The sequence below is a fragment of the Capra hircus genome, chromosome 11, assembly GCF_001704415.2.
Source record: "Capra hircus breed San Clemente chromosome 11, ASM170441v1, whole genome shotgun sequence".
NCBI classification, from domain to species: domain Eukaryota; kingdom Metazoa; phylum Chordata; class Mammalia; order Artiodactyla; family Bovidae; genus Capra; species Capra hircus.
In genome coordinates, this window is record NC_030818.1 from 1,378,911 (window position 1) to 1,402,937 (window position 24,027).

At 46.1% G+C, this 24,027-nt stretch overlaps 1 protein-coding gene across 1 annotated transcript in view; it reads right to left on the bottom strand.

Moving 5' to 3' along the window:
* ACOXL (acyl-CoA oxidase-like) overlaps positions 1-24,027 on the bottom strand; it is a 269,160-nt gene that overhangs the window by 208,002 nt on the left and 37,131 nt on the right. The window contains exon 8 of the mRNA XM_018054699.1: positions 6,311-6,345. Within this exon, the coding sequence (XP_017910188.1) occupies positions 6,311-6,345 (35 nt within the window). The remainder of the gene's footprint in view (positions 1-6,310; positions 6,346-24,027) is intronic.

Below are 24,027 nucleotides of genomic sequence, written 5' to 3' on the forward strand. Positions count from 1 at the left end.
GCCCTCAGGGAAGCCCAGAAATAGAACACTATTCAACCATTTAGAAAGCAATGAAACCATGCTATTCGCAGCAACATGGGTGGACCCAGAGACGGTCACACTAAGTGAAGTAAGTCAGACAGAGAGGCGCAAATATCACATGATACCACCTATAAGCAGAATCTTAAAAGAATGAGACACATGGACTTATTTACAAAACAGAAACAGACTCCAGACATAGAAAACAAATGTATGGTTACCACAGGGAAAAAGGGGTGAGAGAAGGATAAACTATGAGTTTGGGATTAGCAGATACATAAAACAGATAAACAACAAGGAAGCGCTGCCTAGCACAGGGAACTATATGCAATATCCTGTAATAACCTATAATGGAAAAGAATCTGAAAAAAGTATGTGTGTGTGTGTGTCTGTGTGCGCGTGCGTGCGTGTGTGGTGTGTGTGTGTGTATTCTGGTGCACAGTCACTTTGCTGTACACCAGAAACTAACACAACATTGTAAATCGACTATATTTCAATTTTTAAACAGGGTGGGGATGGAGAGGAACACGCATCCACTCCTTACTCCCCTGGACCTTGAAACGCATCTACCTCTCACCAGGTACATCCACAACCCCCTGCCGAGTTCAGCTGTACAACCCCAGCCCCCAGCATCCTCACTCAGAGCATCTAGCTCAGACACCCTGTGAATATTCATATGCTGCTCTTCAGGGGGCAATCTTTTGTGCTAAGTTTGTCTCAAGAAGGAAGCTAAAGCGGCAGCTGGTGCTCTGGGACCACACAGGGAGCGGGTTTCAGGATGGGGGGAAATGTGTGTGTACCTATTGCGATTTATGTTGATGTGTGGCAGAAACCATCACAGTTCTGTAAAGTAACTGTCCTCCAGTTAAAATAAATAAATTAGTTTTTTTTTTAAAAAAAGAATGCAACCTTCCAAAAGATGGCGTTGCTTTTAGGATAATACCATGGGGGCTGGATAAATTTCTTGGCAACCTTAAGTATAAATCTAGTTGGAGCCTCAGTGTGAAGTCTGATAACCAGACAAACGGAACAGTCGGCCAGAGAACCCGAGTGACAGGAACAAGTATTCCCTGGAAGGGAAAAAAGGCCAGAAAGGCATCTCTGTTTATTTTCACAGAATGCGGAGAAGAAGCGTCTCCATGAGATCAAACCAGCTCCAGACGGGAGTCGCTAGGTGTTTGAAATCAACGTCCGGGGGGCCTGATGGCCCTGCTTCGGTCCTCTCCTCCCTTCACATCTCAAGATGACAATTTCATCTGTTCACGGACGCAGGCTGTCCATTCAATAACCATTCTGCTTCATCTACGAACTTCAAACTCGTCTTCTAATCTAAGTCAGAACACAAAAGTACAGGTCTCCTTCACTTCCTGCTTGGCCCACTTCCCCCTGGGCTCATTCAAAACCAGTACCTGGAGGCAGTCTCAGAACAACCTATAATCAGGGGGTCTGGCCTTTTCTGTGAGAGGCCACGCCCACCTTAGTCCAGCTCTGAACTGATCAAGCTGTCAACTCAGCCACTTCCCTAGGACTAATCACAATCAAGTCTCCCATTCTCCCTGCCCTCGCCAGCCCTCAGGGGATCTCAAAGCCTTTTAGGGGGTTGGTACCTTCAACTCTAAGATTAGGCTTAGAGCACAGGCCTGAATGGGGTACTGATTCTATCAAAGAAATTGACAGAAAGAAGTCAGCTGTGAAAATGATACACCTTTGGAACTGGTTTAGTGTCTAAGTCGTGTTTGCCTCTTTGTGACCCCATGGACTATAGGTCCGCCAGGCTCCCCTGCGCATGGGATTTCCCAGGCAAGCATACAGGAGTGTGTTGTCATTTCTTTCTCCAGGGGGTCTTCCTGACCCAGGGGTGGAACCCGTGTCTCCTGCACTGCAGGCGTATTCTTTACCACTGAGCCACCAGGGCAGCCCTACGATACACCTTTAGTCTTCATCTATAAGTCAAAACTCTGTGGCTTTCCATTTAACTAAAACAAGACAAGTGAAAACCTCCCTTCCTTCCTCATTTATTTCTTTATATTGAAGTAGCGGTTGGTTTCCGATGTTGGGTTGGTTTCTGGTATGTATACGTGTGTGTATATACACTCTTCTTCATATTCCTATTATAGTTTATTACCGGATATTGAATACAGCTCTCCTGTGCTATCAGTAGAAGCTTGTTGCCCATCTATTTCACGCACAGCAGTTTGCCTCCGCTAACCCCAAGCTCCTCGTTTATCCCTCGCGCACCCCCTTGTCCCCGTGGTAACCTTACAGGTCTGTTCTCTATGTGTGAGTCTGCTTCTGTTTTGTAAATGGGTTCATTTGTATCATATTTGAGAGTCCACAATGAAGTGATATCATACAGTATTTGTCTTTGTCTGACTGACTTCACTTCGTATAATCGTCTCTAGATCCAGCCACCCTTCCTCATTTATTTAAAAACGAGAAAATATTAAAACAAAACAAAACAGTTCTGCCGGGGGTCACTTTGCTGCCCTCATACCGTGTCTTCATGAGCCTTTCTCAGAAATATGGTTCACGAGAGCCACGTGCAAAACATCCCTGCGGCTGGTGCACGTGACCTCGCCATCGTATCAGAGGACGAGAGCCAAAGGCGGGCAGGTCCCCCGCTTCACCCTGGCCCAGGGGTTGCCGTCTGGAGGGAGCAGGCGTCCTCAGGTTGCTGCCCTGTGACAGGCAGGAAGAATATCTAAACTCTCTTACAATCTTGTAGGAAAAGAAAAAACAAAACACCCACACAGTGGGGGAACAATTTCCCCCACTGTGTGGGTGGCGGGGCCCCTGAGCTGTTATCTGCAAAGGGCACTTCTGGGGGTTACCCAGCTGTCACCACCGTGTGGATTCCACCCGAAAAACCTCAAGCCAAACAGTGGGGAATGAACAGCAAGACACAATTTTCCACTCTGTGAAAATGACATGACTTTACACAAATAAACTAAAATGCCATGGCAATAAATGAAGTGAGCGCCGGATCTGCAGTCAAAGGCACGGTCGGTCACAGCTGATGCTCCTCCTTGCTTGGGACATTATACGGAAGGAATATGATGAGGTCACTTTCCACCCTCCTAGCTCCCTAGTCCTCTATCCTACACCACATCACACACACACACACACACACACACACACACACACACACACACACACACACACAGGGACACGGTCACACTCCTTACCACACACACAGGTCTAGAGTAACAGGTGTAGCAGGAGTTTGAAGCTGAACGATGCCTGGGGCAGAAGTGGGGATGGTTAGGGTGTGCGTGTATTAGCGTAGAGCTGGGGGTAGGGTTGAGGGGTCCTAACTCTGAACATTGTGCATGGTATTAATAACAAGAGAGATTTGAGAGCCGAGGCACCAGCGCAGATGCATGGAAACAAAACCAGCATCCTTTGAGCCTCAAGCCCCTTTCTTACCACACAAGAGCCCCTCTGGCTCCAGGCAGCTCTGCCCCCGTGCGTCTGCAGCAGCCTAAGAGGTTCTGCCCGCTCACAGGGTTATAGGATCTTAGCGGGCCCTTCCCCTCCCACACTCAAATCCTTTATAGCCCCCCAGCCTGTTCCTCTTCATACTGAGGAACGTCCTCCCAAAAGCAGCCTCTGGGAACTCTGCCTCCTCTCTCCCCTCTAGCTCACCCCCATCCACTGAGGTTGTCTGCTGGGATTTCTCTTCCACCTCGCTCAGCCCTGGCTCTCCTGTTGTGTTTGTGTGTGATCAGCCTCTCAGCCGTGTCCAAGTCTTTGGGACCCCACGGACTGTAGCCTGCCAGGCTCCTCTGTCCATGGAATTTTTCAGGCAAGAATACTGGAGTGGGTTGCCATTTCCCACGCCAGGGAGATCTTCTCAACCCACGGAGGGAACCCATGTCTCCTGCATTAGCAGGTGGCTTCTTTTCCAGTGAGCGACATGGGAAGCCCCCATATGGCTCTCCTGTTAGAATTCTGGAAAGAGACCTGGTGTTAGAACCTAAAGTCCCAAACCTTGTTTCCCAAAATATCCCTATCCACACAAGAAAGACCAAGGAAAACCTCAATTCTGTCATCTGGGTTCTGGGCCAATGCAACAAGAGAAATGGAAATCATTTCTCAGTAGCAACTATGAGCTCTTGCAGTGACCAAGAACTGTACAGACACAAGCTACAACCCCATGAATTTATGTGCACATATAGCTGGATCACTTTGCTGTACTCTGGAAACTAACATGACATTGTCAAACTATAAAATAAAATAAAAATTAAATTGAAAATAGGATAAACTACAAGGATATACTATACAACACAAGGAATACAGCCAATATTTTATAATAACTATAAATGGAGTGTGACCTTTAAAACTTATGAATCACTATTTTGTACACCTATAACTTACATAATATTGTACAGCAACTACACTTCAATTAAAAAGATAAAAACAAAAAATGTAAAAAAATCAAAATAGTAAGCAGGAAAACAGGATAGCAGCTCTTCAACAGTCTAAAAATAAAATTACCAAAGGACCCACCAATTCCACCCAAAACAAGAGAAAGCAAAGTTTCAAAGAGATATTTGTACTCCCATACAAAAAAAATGAATGTATTTGCAAAACAGACTCAAACATAGAAAACAAACTTGTGGTTACCAAAGCAGGGAAGGGATAAATTAAGAACGTCGCATCGGCAGATACAAACTACTATACATAAAATAGATAGCCAACAAGGTCCTACTGTATAGCACAAGGAAGTATACTCAGTATCTTGCAATAATCTATAGTGGAAAAGAATCTGAAAAAGAACTATATAAACATATGTATATACAACTGAGTCAATTTGCTGTACACTTTGAAACTAGCACTGTAAATTAGGCACACTTCAATAAGTAAATAAATATATAAATAAAATGGCAAAATCAATCTTAGATATAATCTACATACATTAAAAAAGTGATCAACAAAAGGATAGAAGTTTCAAGTACTCTAAATAAGATAGTGGGATTTTCAAAGAAAGGATTCAACCAGAAACCCACTCCCTTCATCACCCTCCACCTCCAGAGGACAGAGGTGGGTAACAGAGCCAGGTTGCTGGAGGAGCCGAAGAGACATCACCAGGCAACATGGTGACCTGCAGGCATCTGGGAGGGAAGGCTGGTCCCTTCTGCGCCCACTGGCCCCAGAGACAGGACAGAGGCAATGGGACAGGAGGCAGGTTGTGCAGCCTTAACCTCCAACCCCATGAAGATGTGATAGGGAAGAGCAAATTTGACTCCATACTGGATCTGTTTCTTTAACTTTTGTATCCTGCTGCTTTTGCTACAAGTTAATCATTAAAAGAATGTTGCTTATAACCTGAAATATACAGGGTAGCCCTTTTTTAAGGCTCTGATCTTTAAAGGTATAACACTTTTCCATTCCTATAGAGATAAAAAGTTGCAGAACAGAGAATAACGGTTTGTCTTGGAGGTTTACAGGAACATTGTGCCCTGACCTACATGGACAGCTGCAAGAACAAAGGATTCCAGCATCAAGAGGCTTGTAAAAACCAGCCACCACCACCCTCCAGCCCTGGGCTCCTTTTAGTATTAAAGACTGAATTCTAACCAGGGTAAATGATTCTTTGGGACACCAGTCCACCATCTTGGCAGTCTGCTGACTTTGAATAAAGTCACTGTTCCATGCCCAACAACTGGTCTCAATGGACTGGCCTGTCATGTGAGTAGCAATAGGGATGTGCTTATTGCCTCTACTAATTCAGCATCTTAATCCATTTTGATGCATGCAAAGGGGAAAGGTTAATACACGTATAAGCAACAAATGTTTTTGATAAACATGATGCAAGCTGAGACAAAGGCAGAATCACAAAACAAAACAAAAAGAGGGACTCTGATTCATTTTCAGATGGACCCAAGGCAGGAGTCGGCGAGCTCTGCACTGAGGGGCAAGGACCTCATTAACAAGCCCTCACCTGGCTTTCTGGCCTCATCTCTCATCCAGGAACCCCTGTCTCCAGTTCTCACCCTTAGAGTCCACTACCAGAAGTCACCTCTGTATCCCAGCCCTAGCGCGTTACACCTTTGGTTTTGAAAGAAATGACCTATCTACCACCACTTTTACATAAAAATCTTACTCCTCCAAACAGTGATAAACTCTCACCAATCAGCAACTAGATCAATTTCATCTAATTGCTATGCTACTGACATTGTGGGTAAAGCAGCCAACAAAATTAAGCTCAGAAACATGCAGACTCAAGCAAACCAAAAGCTATAAATCAAGAAGGATACTCTTTAAAAGAAAAAGATGTAACTTTACCTACCTGTGGCTATAGCGAATGGCTATCGTCAGCCCAAGCTGCAATTTAAAAAAGAGAGGAATACGTATTAAATAATACCAAGCATACGCTGAATTCACAAGAAAACTAACTTAACATGGCCAGTTTTTAAAACATTTCTTAAAACACCCTCCTGCTAATGCTTCATAATATCATGCTTTTGTTGCTGCTGTTTTTGAATAATTTTATTTTTTCTAATCTTGTGTTAACTTTAACTTTCCACAGCACCCTGGCAATGTTGAAAACAAAAATACAAATACAAGCATGTACTCATTTTAAGATAAAATGCATGAGCGCTGGTGACATCATTAGGAGGGGGCAGCTCTGACAAGAACAAATATAAGCAAAGAACAAGAGAAACTAAATACCGACTTCTGACTCCCAAGCCCAAACCTTTAAGAGCTGTCACTCAAGGGACATACGCATCAGGCAAAAACCGAAAAATGAAACTCAGGAATGATGTGGATTGCTTCTCAATCAGTGTTTTGTGCTACAAAACTGAAACCAAAACAATTTTATTTTATAGACAGCCCATCGATATCTCACTTGTACTTTTGTTATTTTTAATAACACATTTTAATGATTGACCTTTAGTTTCAACTTAGTTCTTAAAAGAATAATTGTATTTTGAAAGGGTCTTAAGGAGGCTACAATATTCCACTGTGGATTAGACAGAAGGTGTCTCTTATCAGGAAAGACTTATAGACAGGGCTCTTATCCGCCCCCCTTTTAAAAAACGTTTTAATGTTTATTTTTTGTTTCCTACAAGGTATAATTGACAAGTGAAAGTGTATCTATGTAAAGTGATGACTTTAAATATATACGTTGCAAAATGGTTACTGTACATTATCACTTAAACATATTCATTTCCTCACAGTAACTTCTTATTTCTTTTTTCAGTGAAAACACTTAATATCTGCTCTCTTAGCCACTTTCAACTGTACAATACAGTATTGTTAACTACAGTCACCCCACTGTACATGAGAGGCTCAGAACTTACTCATCTTAGAACTGCAAGTCTGTCCCCTTTGACCAGCACTTTCCACTTACCCCCACCCTGCAGCCTCTGGCAACCACCATTGTACTGTCTGTTTCCAAGAGCAAAACAGGGTTCTTTCAGCTTTGAGACAAAGCCATGAAAGGATGGGATGGCAGAGTGCAGCTGATTCTGAGGCTCACATTGGGAAAGCATGGCCAAACCTGGGTCCTGGAAGGTTCCCCTGACTGCCCCCACCCCAGGGGGGTGACGACCTGGGCCAGGGGCTCCCTGGGCAGGGGATCGGCACAGACTTCACAGCAAGCGTGTCAGCTCAAGGTCAGCAAGGCAGCTCTGAAGACCGCAAGGAAATCGCACCTGTGATATACACGTGACATCAAGAGAAAGTGTGCACGATGCCGGGCACAACCACAAGCGGAGACTCCAGGTGACAGGGTGATTTCCTCCCTGCCTTGTGGGGGTGCCAGGGAAACCTCTCAAGCACCACTAGGGGTCGAACCGTACGGTGTGGGCTTCAACCAGTTCACAGCAAGGGATTTCAACTCTCAGAGCCTCAGTGTTCACAACTGCAAAATGGGCCACTTAACAACATTGTCACCAGGTTAACGTAAGGACAAAGCAGCTTTTCTACGTGTTTCTCTCTGGGTGTATGCCCACACATGTGCCTACTGACGGACAGGGTGGTGCGTATGCCTGGTGCTCAGTCGTGTCCGACTCTTTGCAACCCCCTGGACTGTAGCCCGCCAGGCTCTTCCAGGGGATTTTCCAGGCAAGAATACTGGAGTGGGTTGCCATTTCCTTCTCCAGGGGATCTTCCTGATCCAGGGATCGAACCCTCATTTCCTGTATTGTAGGCAGACTCTTTACCGTCTGAGCCACTAGGGATGGATGGGGAAAACTCTATAAATAAGCAATACCACCATTTATAGGCAATACTCCCTGGGTGAAATTGTCATCACATTTCAAAGTTTAATTCTGAAGTTTTTTTAACTTTAATTTTTGGAACTTTGTTTCATCATGGCTTCCCAGGTGGCCCCAGTGATGAAGAATCTGCCTGTAACGCAGCAGCCACAGAAGACGCAGGTCCCGCCCCTGGGCCGGGAAGATCCCCTGAGAAGGAAGTGGCACCCCACTCCAGAGTTCTTGCCTGGGAAATCCCACAGGCAGAGGAGCCTGGTGGGCTGCAGTCCCCGGGGTTGCAAAGAGTCGGACACGACTGAGCATCTCAGCATTCCCATTTCATCGTGTAAAATACACAGTGCTCAGCCCTAATCATGCCTATGGAAGTCTCATTTACCCACTTATGGCTGAATTACTACATGACTAAGAATCCCAATGGCAGTTAAAACCCAAAGCGCCAGCTATAATATCATTTCTGGCAAAAGAAAAGAGTCTGCCTAAGTTGGACGTTACATCCCCAAACATATCACTGACAGTTCCCTTGATGTCAGCTGTCACAGAAGTAGGGGTGGGGAGGTGACTTTGAGGATGCTCTCTTGGGTGCTACAAGACGACAGGAGGGTACCTGGGGAAGTGGGAGGGTGGATGGGTGGGGAAGAGCCAAGAAGAGGAAGAGTCAGGAGAAATTTCAGGGCCACAAAAGCCCAGTGCTTCTAGCCAGCCCTGTTTACTGCAGAATCCCCTAGCTACTCTGGGAATAGCTCAGCTCCAGAATCGTTCAGCTAGCTGCTACCACTGATTGCCCTGGAAATATGGAACCAGTGACAGTAAGGCTTCATGTTACCAAAAGCATATCTAAAAGTGAAGACATAACATTGAGTTCACACACCCCTCACCTGAATGGACTCAATTATCTATCTCACCTCAGCCAGGAGGGCATCTTTGAGATTTTAACAAACAGAAGAGGAAGACGCCTGAGGGACCATCAACAATTTAAAGAACAAGGAAGAAGGTATTGGGGGAACAAAATACAAGTAGAAACTGCAGCCCCCAAAAGGTCAGGATGAGCCAGTTACCAACTTCACATGCTGGGTAGCTTCACATTTCCTGGGGTGAAAAAGTTCTGGCTTCCAGTTCGGCTAATGATAAGATAATGTGACTGCCTGAATATTTTGATAAGCTTTGGAGTACTGTTTAATTGGTAGCTTTTCCACAGTGAAAAGATAAGCCCTATCTAGAGCAGGGTGAGGAAACAGGACTGGGGAGGGGCAAGAATAATAAAGAAGCAGAAAAAGTTCTTGCATGACAGCTGTGCTGGTTAAAACAGGCTGGGAGTTAAATCCTTCATGGTGGTGAATTTCGATTTAACGTTTTTATTAGTCTTTTCCTGGCTTCTGAATCAAATATGGTTTACAGCCTTTTTTTTATAAATATACTTTTTAAATTTTATTTTATTGAAGTGCAGTTGATTTCCAACGTTAAGTTCTGCTATACAGCAGAGTGATTCAGTTATATGTGAATACATTCTCTTCTTTTTGGCCACACCACCCAGCATGCAGGATCTTAGTCCCCCAACCAGGGTTCAGACCCTCCACCCCCCCTGCATTGGAAACATGGAGTCTTAACCACTGGACTACCAGGAAGGTCCCTACAGTCATTTCAAAGAACACTTTTGCTAAGAAAGAAACAGTGAGTCTTGGAATCACACAGACCAGCCGCAGAATGCTGCAGGTCTTTGAAGATGCGCTCAGGGGCTCCTCTGGCAGCCCAGCAGCGAAGATTTGTGTTCCCAATGCAGGGGGCCCAGCTCGATCCCTGGCCAGGGAACCTGATCCCACAGGCTGCAATTAAGCCCGGCATAACCAAATAAATAAGTTTTTTAAAAGATGCACTAGGAAATAGGATGACTGGAACCTGTATGAAGGTCCCAGAGCTACTGATGGGGGGGGGGGGTGGTAGATGAGAACAGGCCGTTGCACAGCCCTTCTGGAAACCTGTGTTAAATGCCACATAGAATGCACTGCATCTGATTAGGCAGTCCTGAGAAGGTGCTGGAACAGCGTAGAAAGTTCTGTGGGCCTTGCCATGAAACCCCCACGTGGAGCAGGCAAACAAGGCCAGTGAGCTGTGTAAAGTGAAAGTGAAATTAAACTGTTGGTTGCTCAACCGTGTTGCTCTTTGTGACACCATGGACTGTAGCCCGCCAGGCTCCTCCATCCATGGGATTCTCCAGGCAAGAATACTGGAGTGGTAGCCATTCTTTTCTCCAGTGGATCTTTCTGACCCAGGGACCAAACCTGAGTCTCCTGCATTGGCAAGCAGGTTCTTTACCACTGAGCCTCCTGGGAAGCCTAATGTTTGCACGCACCAGGACATATGCACACAGACACACATTTCTGCAGCTGTGCACACGCCCTCACACACACACACAGACACTCTAGCATCTGGAGAGGCCCCTAGAGCCTCTGAGACAAAGGGAAGCTCAGACAATTGACCCTTTTGTGGCTGATCTCAGCGGGGGCCCTGGGGTTGGAGGGGAGGGAGGCCCCAGGGTAGGCCCCTGACCCAGCCCCGCCTGGGCTGAGGCTCGGGGACACAGAGGTCATTGGAGTTCTGTGCAGCCCCCTGCCCTGGAGAACACCCTCCTCCTCAGGACATCCTGTGGGTATTACCAGGGAGCACTTAACAAACTCCCATTCAGAGTACTTCTTTCCTCATGGTTTAGTCGCTCCATCGTGTTGGACTCTTTGCAACCCCATGGACTGTAGTCCACTGGGCTCCTCTGTCCATGGAATTCTCCAGGCAAGAACATTGGAGTGGGTTGCCATTTCCTTCTCCAGTACTTCTTTCGAGATTTCCACAATTTGCTAATACCAAAATTCAATCACCTTTCAATGGCCAGGAAAGAGTCGTTTAACTCCCCCCCCCCCCGCCCCCAGATCTCCACCAACAACAAAAACCTTTTTCCTGCTGCTTCAGCCCCCAAAACACTCCTTTTTTGGAGCACCTGAGCCAGGCAGCTGTTTTGTATCAAGGCCAGGGGTTTTCTATATGACCCAGGGAGCTCAGACAACTGGCAGGCCTTCCTGCATTAAAAGGTAATCTGAGAATAATTTGCCATAAAACACCCAGAAGTGCCCCAGCTGTAGCCAGATATGCCCTAGAAAGCACCACTTGCACTGTGCGAACTTCATAAAATAATCATAATTTTAGAACACACATTTTTTTAATCCATTTTTGGAAACAATTTTAAAGGAAAGAAGTAGCCGGCACCATCTGAGAAGAAGGCCACAGGAAACTTCCCTTACAGACTGGCACCAAGCACCTCTTCTCAGCAGCTCAGTCAGTGCAGAATCTGCCTGCAGCGCAGGAGATCTGGTTCAGTTCCTGGGCTGGGAAGATGCCCTGGAGAAGGCAATGGCAGCCCACTCCGGGACTCTCGCCTGGAGCATCTCATGGACAGAGGAGCCTGGCGGGCTGCAGTCCAGGGGGCCGCCCAGAGTCCGCGCCACTGAGCGACTAACACTTTCACTTTCACCTCCACCTCCTCCCTAACTCGCGCCAGCCCGAGGGGTCCTGTGTTGCTAGGACTCCACTGGGCTCCATGTTCACAATGTGCTCTCACACACAGGCTGCCGGGGCAGGTGAGGAGGAGGAGCCCAGTAAGCGCAAGCCTCCAAGTCACCCTGCTGGTGAGTGCTGCTCCTCCCCGGGTGAATCCAGAACCTTCTAGACTAGGGGCAGGCTGTGATCAGGAGTCAAGTCCCTTCACAAGGTCCACCACCAACCAGCCACAGATTGTACAACAGCGCTCCCTGCTCCTCAAAAACGAAGCTGGACACCAAGCGTTTCATTATGAAAACTCCTACGTCTGAGACTGATTTGACTATTTTTCAAATACTACGGGAGCCAAACAAAACACATCCGTGGAATTTGGCCAGGGGGCCACTGATCCGCAACCTTGCTTTCCAGCTTTCTGTGCTGCCAAGCCTCTCCTCGGGTTTTCCAAGCTTCCAATCTGAATTCACAAGTTTGTGACCAACTTGGAAAAAGCCTTCCCACTACACGTGACTCTTCCCTCCCTTTCCTATACTTCAGGGGTGATCTTCCTGTAGTTTATTTTTTAATTTCAAGAGTCCAAAATTTATAATGTCACAAAATAAACTCAAGAGAAAAGGCTGTTGTTTATTTTCCTCCCGTATTTTTTTTTAATGATTCCCTCCGCCTTTCCTGGGAAAGGTGGTAGGAGAGCATGTAGAGAAGACCAAGGGCCATAACACGGACAGAATCCCACAAAAACAGAGCCACGGTGCACAAGCACCATGGACGGGGAGCAGGGAGGGGGAGACCCACCAAAAGCCACGGTGCACAAGCACCGTGGACGGGGAGCAGGGAGGGGGAGACCCACCAAAAGCATTCCACTGGGCTGGGGGCTTCCCTGGTGGCTTGGGTGGCGAGGAATCTGCCTGCAATGCAGACGGCCCAGGTTCGATCTCTGGGTCGGGACGATCCCCTGGAGAAGGGAATGGCCACCCGCTCCAGTGCTCTTGCGTGCAGAATTCCATGCACAGAGGAGCCTGGTGGGCTGCAGTCCACGGGGTCACATAGGAGTCAGACACCACTGAGCAACTGACACTTTCACCCTTTACCTGGCTCTCCTTCCGGCACTGTTCTCCCCTCCTGATGGCCAGGCCCCCAGGAAGCACCGTCCACGGCTGGTCTTTCCTGCAGGCATCACCTCCAGACTTCCTGCCCCTCCATTCCTGAGTCTGAAACCCCGCCACACATGCCACAGCCCACCCGTCCTTGGCCGTGGACGTCCATCTAGGGCTCTCTTAGTCACTCACTACCTCCCCTGAAAAATTAACTACTGTAGGTCAACTGATGCTCATGGTCAGTCACAGTGAGCTTGGGGGCCCAGTACCTGGCCTTTTCTTGCCTGCTTCCTCATTATAAAATCGTGCCTGACTCTTTGTGACCCCATGGACTGTAGCCCACCAGGCTCCTCTGTCCATGGGATTCTCCAGGCAAGAGTACTGGAAGGGGGTTGCCACACCCTGGATCACTCCGACCCAGGGGTCAAACATGCATCTCCTGCATTGGCAGGTGGGTTCTTTACCTGGAGTGCCACCTGGGACGCCCCCGAAACGGGAATAATGTTGCCTGTTTCGTGGGGTTGTTTCAGGCAGATTACCGTAGATCTCAGAGAAGAGGAGCAGCAGTGCCAGCATCTCCTGCAAACTCATGACGAATGCAAATTCCCAGGCCTTGGCCCAGACACACCCACTGAACCGGAAACTCTGCTGGGCGGGTGGGGTCAAGGTTAGGAAACACTGAATGAGGTGATGTGTGGAAAGAACTTAGCAACAGGCTTGGCACACATGAATTCTTAGTGACTATGACAATAGTGATGATGATGATGATACACCTCACAGGAAGCAAACTGCTCTTGTCTTATGCCCTCTTAATATCATGCTAATGTCCTACACTCAACTTCAGCGATGACAGTCACCAGCTGGCAGCCTTGGGGTGATGTCTGGGGAGATGAGAACTCCTGGTGCTCACAGGTGATCACCCGCTCGGCAGGGAGAGGTGTCCTTAGCCTGCTGAGATCCACTCTGCTGTCCACAAACAAGCTCAGGGCTGGCTTCATGGAGGCCCATGGCAAGGCTCCATAGGCTGCAGCCCCACTCCTCCCCCAGCTGTGCCCCTCTCGGTCATTCCCATCAAAAGACGGGGAGGCATCAGGAGAGGGGGAGGAAGAAAAACGACATCACACTTTCCATTATTGAGCTGATTTCACGATGTTAGCCCTCCCTTGTCCTTTTAAATTAACAACAACCAAAAAAAAAAAAAAAACTAAAAAAGCTAAAGTCCCACTCAACTTTTTAAAAAGGGGATATATATATATATATATGCACACATATATATAACATAAGGCTCCTTCCAGCTTTGTCAGAAACCAAGTAATTCAGATCTGAAACTTTCAAAACCTGATGTAAAAGACAACTTGCTAAATCAATGGAAATTCACATTGAACCAACATCAAAACGTAGGCGTTGATTGTTTTAGCCAACCTAAGAAGACAAGTTGTTTTTAAGCCGCTAAGCCCCACAAGAGTGAAAAGGTAAGACGGGTGAGATTGCTGTTTCGCCCTGCAGTCCCCACGAACCTGAGCCAGGCAGCATCTTTTTGGACTGAAAGTTACACAGCTCTGCTTGGAAAGCTTGGAGATGAGTTTTCACAAGGACTTGCTTTGTCCACCAGTTCGCACAAATTAAAAACATCTGTGAGTCTTGAGTTGCGGCCTGCCATCTCCCCCCACCAGCAGCAGCACCTGGGCCCCTTCTGCCAGGCATCTTCCAGGGACTGAGCCCCATGAGTCATGGGTCGAGGAACCTGCCCCTGCCCCCAACCTCAGTGCCACCCTCTGCAGCCCCTCCCCAGGAGACAGGGGAGCGGACTCTCATGGCCTCAGTGGTGAGGACGCCAGGAGGCCAGCTGTCACCCTTGTCACTGTCAACAAGTGGGTGTAACCTACCTACCTACGTCACTGCTTACTCATCTTTGTGTGGCTGGGACCTAGAGCCGGACAAACAGCTACCAAACCACTTCACGAACCACTTAATCCACTCCAGGGAGTTCTTCTGACACTTGTACCTTGTCAGTGACCCTACTTTTTTTTTTTTTTTAAGGTTTCAGGTTTCCAACAAAATAATTGATGATTTTGGCTTCTTAGCTTCTCTTGATATGAACGGTTGGCTATTCGATAATATGAAGAAACCACTCTCTTTTCCTAGAGACCGTAACTTGCACGTAAAAGAAATCAGCTTGACGATGAACGTGCGTTCTGTGTGCAGCTTACGTCACGGAACACCTGACCCGGAAAATTCTGGAACTCTGGGTGGCAAACACTACTTAAGTGAAAGCTTGATTATGAAGTCAGAGTCGGCCAGGGCAGGAGGAACAGACAGAAGAGGAAATGTATGAGGACTGAAGGAGAACAGGCGGCACCCTCGTGTGCATCAGTAACAAGTTTCTAGGGCATTCTGGGGTGGATTTCGGCCTGTTAAATACAAGAAAATGAAAGGCCGTTCAGAGCCTGTCACTGCAGCTCAGAGACTCCAAAACAGCTCATGGACCCACTCCGACTCCCAGATCCTCACCAGACCCAAAAGTGAAACTTCCAGGAAAGGAAATTCCTTTTTAATGTAAGACACAAAAGTACTTTCAAGGAACCTGTTTCAAAGAAAGAAAACCACTTTTCTTCCTTCCAGCTTTTACCTTCTTTCTCCTCTAATCAAATTCTTACCAAAAAAAAAAAAAAAAAATTCGCAGAACAGACAAAAAGCCCTCCACCCAGGCATATGGGATACAAGCGAATGTGAAGCCCTCCGTGAAGCATGACAGGAACGGTCAAGAGAAGTGCAGCAGGGGACTTCCCTGCGGGTCCAGCGGTTAAGACTCCACGCTTTCAATGCAGTGGGCACCGATTCGATCTTTGGCCAGGGAACGAAGATCCCATATGCCTCGTGGTGTGGCCAAAAAATAAAAATTTTTCTAAAAAGTGTAGTAGATCCACTCTAGAAAAAGAGACACTATATTTTTTAAAAGGAAATTCTGAATTATGCGATAATTGTAGATTCACACGCAGGGATCCAAAATTATATAAAGAAATAATAGAGGAAGTCCCATGTACCCTTCGCCCAGTTGCCTCCAGTCTTCACGCAGCATCCGTGAGCACAGTGACATTGATCAGCCTCCAGTCTTCACGCAGCATCCGTGAGCACAGTGACATTGATCAGCCTCCAGTCTTCACGCGGTGTCCATGAGCACAGTGACATCGATCACCTCCAGTCTTCACGCGGTGTCCGTGAGCACAGCGACATCGATCACCTCCAGTCTTCACGCGGTGTCCGTGAGCACAGTGACATCGGTCACCTCCAGTCTTCACGCAGCATCCGTGAACACAGTGACATCGATCACCTCCAGTCTTCCACGCGGTGTCCGTGAGCACAGTGACATCGATCACCTCCAGTCTTCCACGCAGCATCCGTGAGCACAGTGACATGGGTCACCTCCAGTCTTCACGCAGCATCCGTGAGCACAGTGACATCGGTCACCTCCAGTCTTCACGCAGCATCCGTGAGCACAGTGACATGGGTCACCTCCAGTCTTCACGCAGCATCCGTGAGCACAGTGACATGGGTCACCTCCAGTCTTCACGCGGTGTCCGTGAGCACAGTGACATCGGTCAGCCTCCAGTCTTCACGCAGCATCCGTGAGCACAGTGACATCGGTCACCTCCAGTCTTCACACGGTGTCCGTGAGCACAGTGACATCGGTCAGCCTCCAGTCTTCACGCAGCATCCGTGAGCACAGTGACATCGGTCACCTCCAGTCTTCACGCAGCATCCGTGAGCACAGTGATATCGGTCACCTCCAGTCTTCACACGGTGTCCGTGAGCACAGTGACATCAATCACCTCCAGTCTTCACGCGGTGTCCGGGAGCACAGTGACATTGATCAGCCTCCAGTCTTCACGCAGCATCCGTGAGCACAGTGACATCGATCAGTACAGTTCAGCCACAGAATGTCTCTGTCACCTTGTGCTGCCCATGTATAAATGCAACCACGTTCTTCCCACACACATCCCAGTTACGCCACTGGTAACCATCGATCTGTTCTCCAGTCCTGCAATTTTGTCATCTCAAGAATGTAACTAAAATGGAAGCCTACAGTATGCAACCTGTGGGGCTCAGGCCTTTTCGTTCAGGACCGTTCTCTGGAGACTGATCAGCTGGCTGCACCCCTCACTGCAGAGCAGTATCCCACGGCTCTGGGTGTACCACAGGCTAGTCATCTGTTAAAGGACACCTGAGCCATCCTCGGCTTGGAACTATCATACATGAAGCTACAGCGGACATTCATGTATTTGCATGAATCTAAGTTTTCATTTCTCTGGGATAAATGCCCAGGAGTGCAACTGCTGGGTTATATGATAGTATAGTTTCAGAAGAAACTGCCAAACTAGTTTCCCAAGTGATTGTCCTGTTTTATAATCCCACCAGAAACGTATGGATGATACTGTTCTTCTGCATCCTTACTAGCTTTTTGGTGTTATCACCTTTTTAAAAAGTTTGAGCCATTCTTGATAGGTATTATTTAGATAGCCACTGTGGTTTCAATTTACATTTCCCTAAATGTCTAATGATGCTGAACATCATCTTTCCATGTGTTTATCTGCCAACTTCAGATCCTCCTCAGTGAAACATTTGCCCATTTTCTATTTGGATTCGTTGTTTTTCACCGTTGAGCTTTGAGAACTCTTTATTACTCCTTTGTCAGATATGTGGTTTACAAATATTTTCTCCCGGTCTATAACTTATCTTCCAAACAAGGTCTTTACAAAGCAAAAGTTATTTATTTTTATGAAGTCGAACCTATCAGCTCTTTCTTTAAGGGATTATGCCTTGGTGTCTATTCTAAAAACTCTTTGCATACTCTTAGAGCCCAGAGATTTTCTATTTTTTCTGAAAGTTATATAAATATGTCTTACGTTTAAAACCATAATCTATTTTGAGCTAACTTTTGTACAAGGTGTGAGACGGGTTTTAAATTTTAATTTTATTGGAGCCTAGCTGACTTTCTATGTTGCACTAGTTTCGTGTGAACTGCAAAGTGGCTCAGTTGCACCTGCACATGTATTTACCCTTTTTTAGATCCTTTTCTCATATAGGTTATCACAGAATATGGGCAGAGTTCCCTGCGCTAACATTTGAGGTGGGGGGGGGGTTGTCTGTTGGTTTATAAATGTCCAGTTACTCATTTGTTGAAAAGGCTATCGTTCCTTCCACTGATTTTCTTTTGCACTTTTGTAAAGAATCAGTTGGGTATATTTATTGGGGTTTATTTCTGGGCTCTCTACGCTGTTCCATTGATCTATTTGTCTATCTCTCTGCCAAAACCACTAGACTTGATTACTATATGTCTTGAAATTGAGTAGACTGACTCAATCTACCTTACTTTAAAAAAAAAAATGTTTATTCTGCTTCCTTTGCCTTTCCATATAAACTCTAGACTAACTTGTGCATATTCAACAAAAAAAATTTTGCTGGAATTTTGATAGAAATTGCATTAAACCCGTATATTGATTTTGAAGAAAACTGGCATCAGTATTATCATGTGGAGTCACCCAATCCATAAACATGGAATATGGTTCAACTCATTTAGACCTTGTATTTCTATCATTATAATCGCATAATTTTCAGCATACAAATCCTAATACATGTTTGGTAGATTTACTTCTGAGAATTTCTCCTCATTTTCAGGCAAGTGCAAATTATTTTGGTGTCCACATGTTGCTCTTAATATACTGAAGAAAGCTGAGCACCAAACAATTGATGCTTTTGAACTGCAGTGCTGGAGAAGACTCTTGGGAATCCCTTGGACTGCAAGGAGATCAAAGCAGTCAATCCTAAAGGACATCAACCCTAAATATTCATTGGAAGGACTGATGCTGAAGTGGCAGCTCCAATACTTTGGCCACCTGATGTGACAAGGCAACTCATTGGAAAAGACCCTGGGGCTGGGAAAGATTGAAGACAAAGGAGAAGGGGGCAGCAGAGAATGAGATGGTTAGATAGCATCACCACCTCAATGGAGACGAGCCCGAGCAAACTTGGGGAGATAGTGAAGGACAGAGAAGCCTGGCCTGCTACAGTTCCTGGGGTTAGAAAGAGTCAGACACAACTTAGCAACTGAACAACAACCAAATGTCGTTGCTAATATACAGAAATACAATTTATCTTTGTATGTTTATCTTGCGTACTATTGCTATTGCTAAGTCACTTCAGTTGTGTCTGACTCTGTGCTACCCCATGGACAGCAGCCCACCAAGCTCCCCCATCCTTGGGATTCTTCAGGCAGGAACACTGGAGTAGGTTGCCATTTCCTTCTCCAATGCATGAAAGTGAAAGGTGAAAGTGAAGTCACTCAGTCATGTGGGACTTGCTAAATTCACTTAGCAGGTTCAGGAGATTTTTTGTAGGTTCCTTGGGCTTTCTATATAGATAAGCATCTTGTCCACATGGAAAGGCTGGTTTTGCTTCTCTTCTCGTCCAAATGCATTTTCTTTTCTTGCTCTATTGCACCATCTAGAAGACCCAGAACTACGCTGAGTAACAGCAGTGAAAGCAGGCACCCTTGCCTTGTTCCCAATTTTAGGGGGAAAGCACACAGTCATTCACCATTATATATACTGTTAACTATACGGGGGTGGGGGTTGTAGATGCTCTTTATCAAGGTGAGGAAGTTCCCTTCCACTTCTATTTTTTTCTGACAGTTTTATCATGAATGGATGTTGAATTTGTCAAATGCTTATTAAAAACACTCATCCTCCTTTTAATTGTCCCCTCTCTTCTCTGTTTAGTTTTTTAAAAAATATACAAAACAAATGAAAAATCAAGCCCATCATCCAGGTATATAGAGCATAAGCTAAGATGAGGCTTTCCGTAAAACACAATCATACCTGTTAAAAAAAAGACTGCAGTAGGGACTTCCTCAGTGGTCCAGTGGTTAAGACTCTGAGCTTCCACTGCAGGGGCACGGGTCCAATCCCTAGCCAAGGAACTAAGATCTCACATGCCACAGGGCATGGCCAAAAAAAAAGGTGTGCCGTAGATCCACTGTGAATCCACTGCGAAAAGTGACACAACACACTTTTTATTTCTCCTTTTGTGCCTCCTTTCCCTTTATTTTTAAAATTTATCTATTTTAATTGGAGGCTAATTACATTATTGCAGTGGTTTTGCCATACATTCACATGAATCCGCCACGGGTGTACATGTGTCCCCATCCTGAGCCCCCCTCCCACCTCCCTCCCCATCCCATCCCTCTGGGTCATCCCAGTGCACCAGCCCTGAGCGCCCTGTCTCATGCATTGAACCTGGACTGGCGATCTATTTCACATATGATAATCTACATGTTTCAATGCTGTTCTCCCATATCATCCCACCCTCTCCCTCTCCCGCAGAGTGCAAAAGTCTGTTCTTTACATCTGTGTCTCTTTTGCTGTCTCATATATAAGGTCATCATTACCATCTTTCTAAATTCCATATATATGTGTTAGTATACTGTATTGATGTTTTTCTTTCTGACTTACTTCACTCTGTATAATAAGCTCCAGTTTCATCCACCTCATTAGAACTGATGCAAATGCATTCTTTTTAATGGCTGAGTAATACTCCATTGTGTATATGTACCACAGCTTTCTTATCCATTCATCTGCCGATGGACATCTAGGTTGCTTCCATGTCCTGGCTATTATCAACAGTGCTGCAATGAATATTGGGGTACATGTGTCTCTTTCAATTCTGGTTTCCTCGGTGTGTATGCCCAGCAGTGGGATTGCTGGGTCATAAGGCAGTTCTATTTCCAGTTTTTTAGGGAATCTCCACACTGTTCTCCATAGTGGCTGTACTAGTTTGTATTCCAACCAACAGTGTAAGAGGGCTCCCTTTCCTCCACACCCTCTCCAGCATTTATTGCTTGTAGACTTTTGGATTGCAGCCATTCTGACTGGCGTGAAATGGTACCTCATTGTGGTTTTGATTTGCATTTCTCTGATAATGAGCGATGTTGAGCATCTTTTCATGTGTTTGCTAGCCATCTGTATGTCTTCTTTGGAGAAATGGCTGTTTAGTTCTTTGGCCCATTTTTGGACTGGGTTGTTTATTTTTCTGGAATTGAGCCACAGGAGCTGCTTGTATATTTTTGAGATTAATTCTTTGTCAGTTGCTTTGTTCGCTATTATTTTCTCCCATTCTGACTGCTGTCTTTTCACCTTGCTTATAGTTTCCTTCATTTGCAAGATACTCTTAAACAAACAAAAATTTTAAAAATTGCAGGTACAGTGTATAATAGATATATAGATATATATCATATAATATAATGATTATAAATATAATCATTAGGAAGGAACCCTGGAAGACTAAAGGCCAGCTGTTGGATGGCAAGGGTGAGGTAGACACGGATTTTCACTCTCCATCACTTTATAATCTGTAATTTTTAAAAGATCTAATAAGGGGATAATATGGAAAACAATTACCTTGCAAAAGTGCTATGGACCATATGCTTTTGGCATGCGTGAGTGCAAGTTTTCTCTTAGGGTGCTATCTTTGTCAGCCTGAAACATATGTACTGTGACAGAGACATACTATTAAACTATGTTCTACCTGCATCTACATTTACATTGAATAAAAAGAACAAATTTTTGAAATAAAGATTCAAGAAAGGGAGTAAAAACATGAGGACACATCTCACAGAAATAAAGTCTTTCAGCCGGACTCCAGGAGAGTCTCACAAGGCCTCCCTTTCATGACTGGAATCTTTAGTCAGTGTAATTTAAACAGGGTCTCAGAGAGCTGGACGCAGCTGAGCATGTAAGGAGAGAGTAACCGAAAGGCGGTAACTTCGGGCACTGACGGGAGGGGAGACAGCTCATCTACACTGGCGGGCTGACAGAGGCGATGCACACACACTCAGCAGAGGGGGAGAAGGACATGGCCAGACCAGCAGGGCCCTGCTGAAGTGCGACTGTGTGGCCATGGGGGCTCGGAGAAGAAATGAAGCGAAAAGCACCTTCACTGGTCTACAGACTCTGCTGTGCCTCGTCGCTGCCGCCTCAGGTGACAAAAAACAGTCTGAGTTTTCTCCACACTTCCAGAACAATTCTCAGCGGTGCCTTCTCTTCCTCTGAAGAGAAAAACCCACTTCCTAAGGAGTAATCGAATCAAGCAGTCTTCACAGGGGAGCTGGCACTTGAGCAAGGCCTCAAGGGACTGGCAAGAGTCAGTCTGGTGAGATGAGACCATCACATGGGGACCACAGCATGAGTAATGGCTCAGTAGTAAGGACCCTGAGTCAGGCAGGAAGTCTGGGCAATAATACACCTGTGGGTGGAAACCACCAAGCACTTTCTGCAGGTTGAATACGGTGCCAAGCACAGCAGAAATGTCGCTTCATCTAAGCCTTGTAAAAACTCTGAGAAGGACGCATAACTATCCCCATTTGGGGATGGGGAGATGGAGACTCAAGAGAGTATGCTACCTTGTCTAAGATCACATAGCCACAAAGTCACTGAATCCCTGGGGATATTTGGACTGAAGTACTGAGCATCTTTTTTTAGATTAAACAAGTAAGTTTCTTTTGTTGTTTTTTATAAGTCATCTGAAGGTGGGTGAATGCTGATGTTAGTTTAGTTGCTCAACAATGTCCTTAGGGACCAAGCCCATGGACCAAGTCCGTGTTTAGCAACTAGCTGCTTATCCTTGTGCTCATCACCTCATGGTCACAAAGTGGCTGCTGCAGCCCCAAGCATCATGCTGTATTGAGAGTCTTAAGTACAATGGAAAACGTTGGGAGTATGAGCCTGGAGACACTAGGGGATGCAGAAGGTGTGTGACTAAGGTAGACACCCTCAGCAATGCTTCTGCAAGGCTCACCTCGGCCTTTGCATAAGGGATACTGGAGGAGACAGTGAGAGAAAAATTCCCTTTGGTGTGCTCTATTTTTGTCCAAAGATGCCTTTCATTCTTTGTTGGTAAGCAACCAGTTTGGTAATGGGCAATTAAACGAAACATCCAGTTTTGTGGGGATCGTGGAAGTTTCAGGGGCTGTCTGTCCTTTCCCATCAGACTCCCCTCACTCCTCCCAGCCAGGTGCTCTGAAGCATCTCTAGGTCTTCTTGAATAGTCAGCGCTCCTCACTCTCTCTCCAACCCTTCCCGCTTTTCTGCTACCAGTTATACTCAGAAAACCAGCCCAGACCTTCAGTCAACCACAGAAGGAAGCACAAGTCACATCAAAATGAAGAAAATGAATTCTAAGAAAAACCTCCACTGTGGCTGGGGGCCCAAGACATTTCTCCACGAAGACATCAGAGTCATGTCTAAACAGGAAGGACACCTGATGCAGCACTGCCTTCTAACAGCAAAGCCTGGGAAACAACATAAACGTCCACGAGGAGAGGGTTCAGCCACAGTGGATTACCATACAGGATTCCAAAGACGGAGAGAAGTTTCTATATATCGACTCGGAAAGGTCTCCAGTCAGAATTGCACCTCTTGGGACCCCCCTGATGGTGCACTGGCTAAGACTCTGAACTCCCAATGCAGGGGGCACACACTCAATCCTTGGTCAGGGAACTAGATCCCACACGCCACAACTCAGAGTTCCCACGTCACAACTGAAAAAGAGCTCCCATTCCACAGTGAAGCCCCATCTAAGACCCAGCACAGACAAATACGTTCCTTTAAATGATTTACTTATTTGTCTGCCAACGCAGGAGAAGCAGGTTTGATTCCTGCGTCAGGAGGATCACCTGGAGGAAGAAATGGCAACCGACTCCAGTATCCTTGCCTGGGAGATCCCATGGACAGACGAGCCTGGCCGGCTACAATTCAAAGGGTCACAAAGAGTCGGGCATGACTGTGCAACTGAGCATGCACGCGATGAGTGAAAAAGAGGATTCATAAGGTGCTAGGTAAAGGCAGGGTTGTGTCTGAAGAAAGGCCATACTTAAACAAATTCCTCCTCTCCCTTTCAAAAATTCTACTTAATTAAAAAACGGAGTATAGGCAGAGTGTACACTTCTTATGTGAAGCATCTCTAGTGATCTGAAGCTCAGTCATATGGAAACTTTGACAAAGTGTCCTTTAATCTCAGATGTATTTCGCGGCAGTAGAAGGATCTCGTTTGGGTGACAAGGTGAGTTCCTTTCAAAGACAAGTCTGCAGAGTGGATTG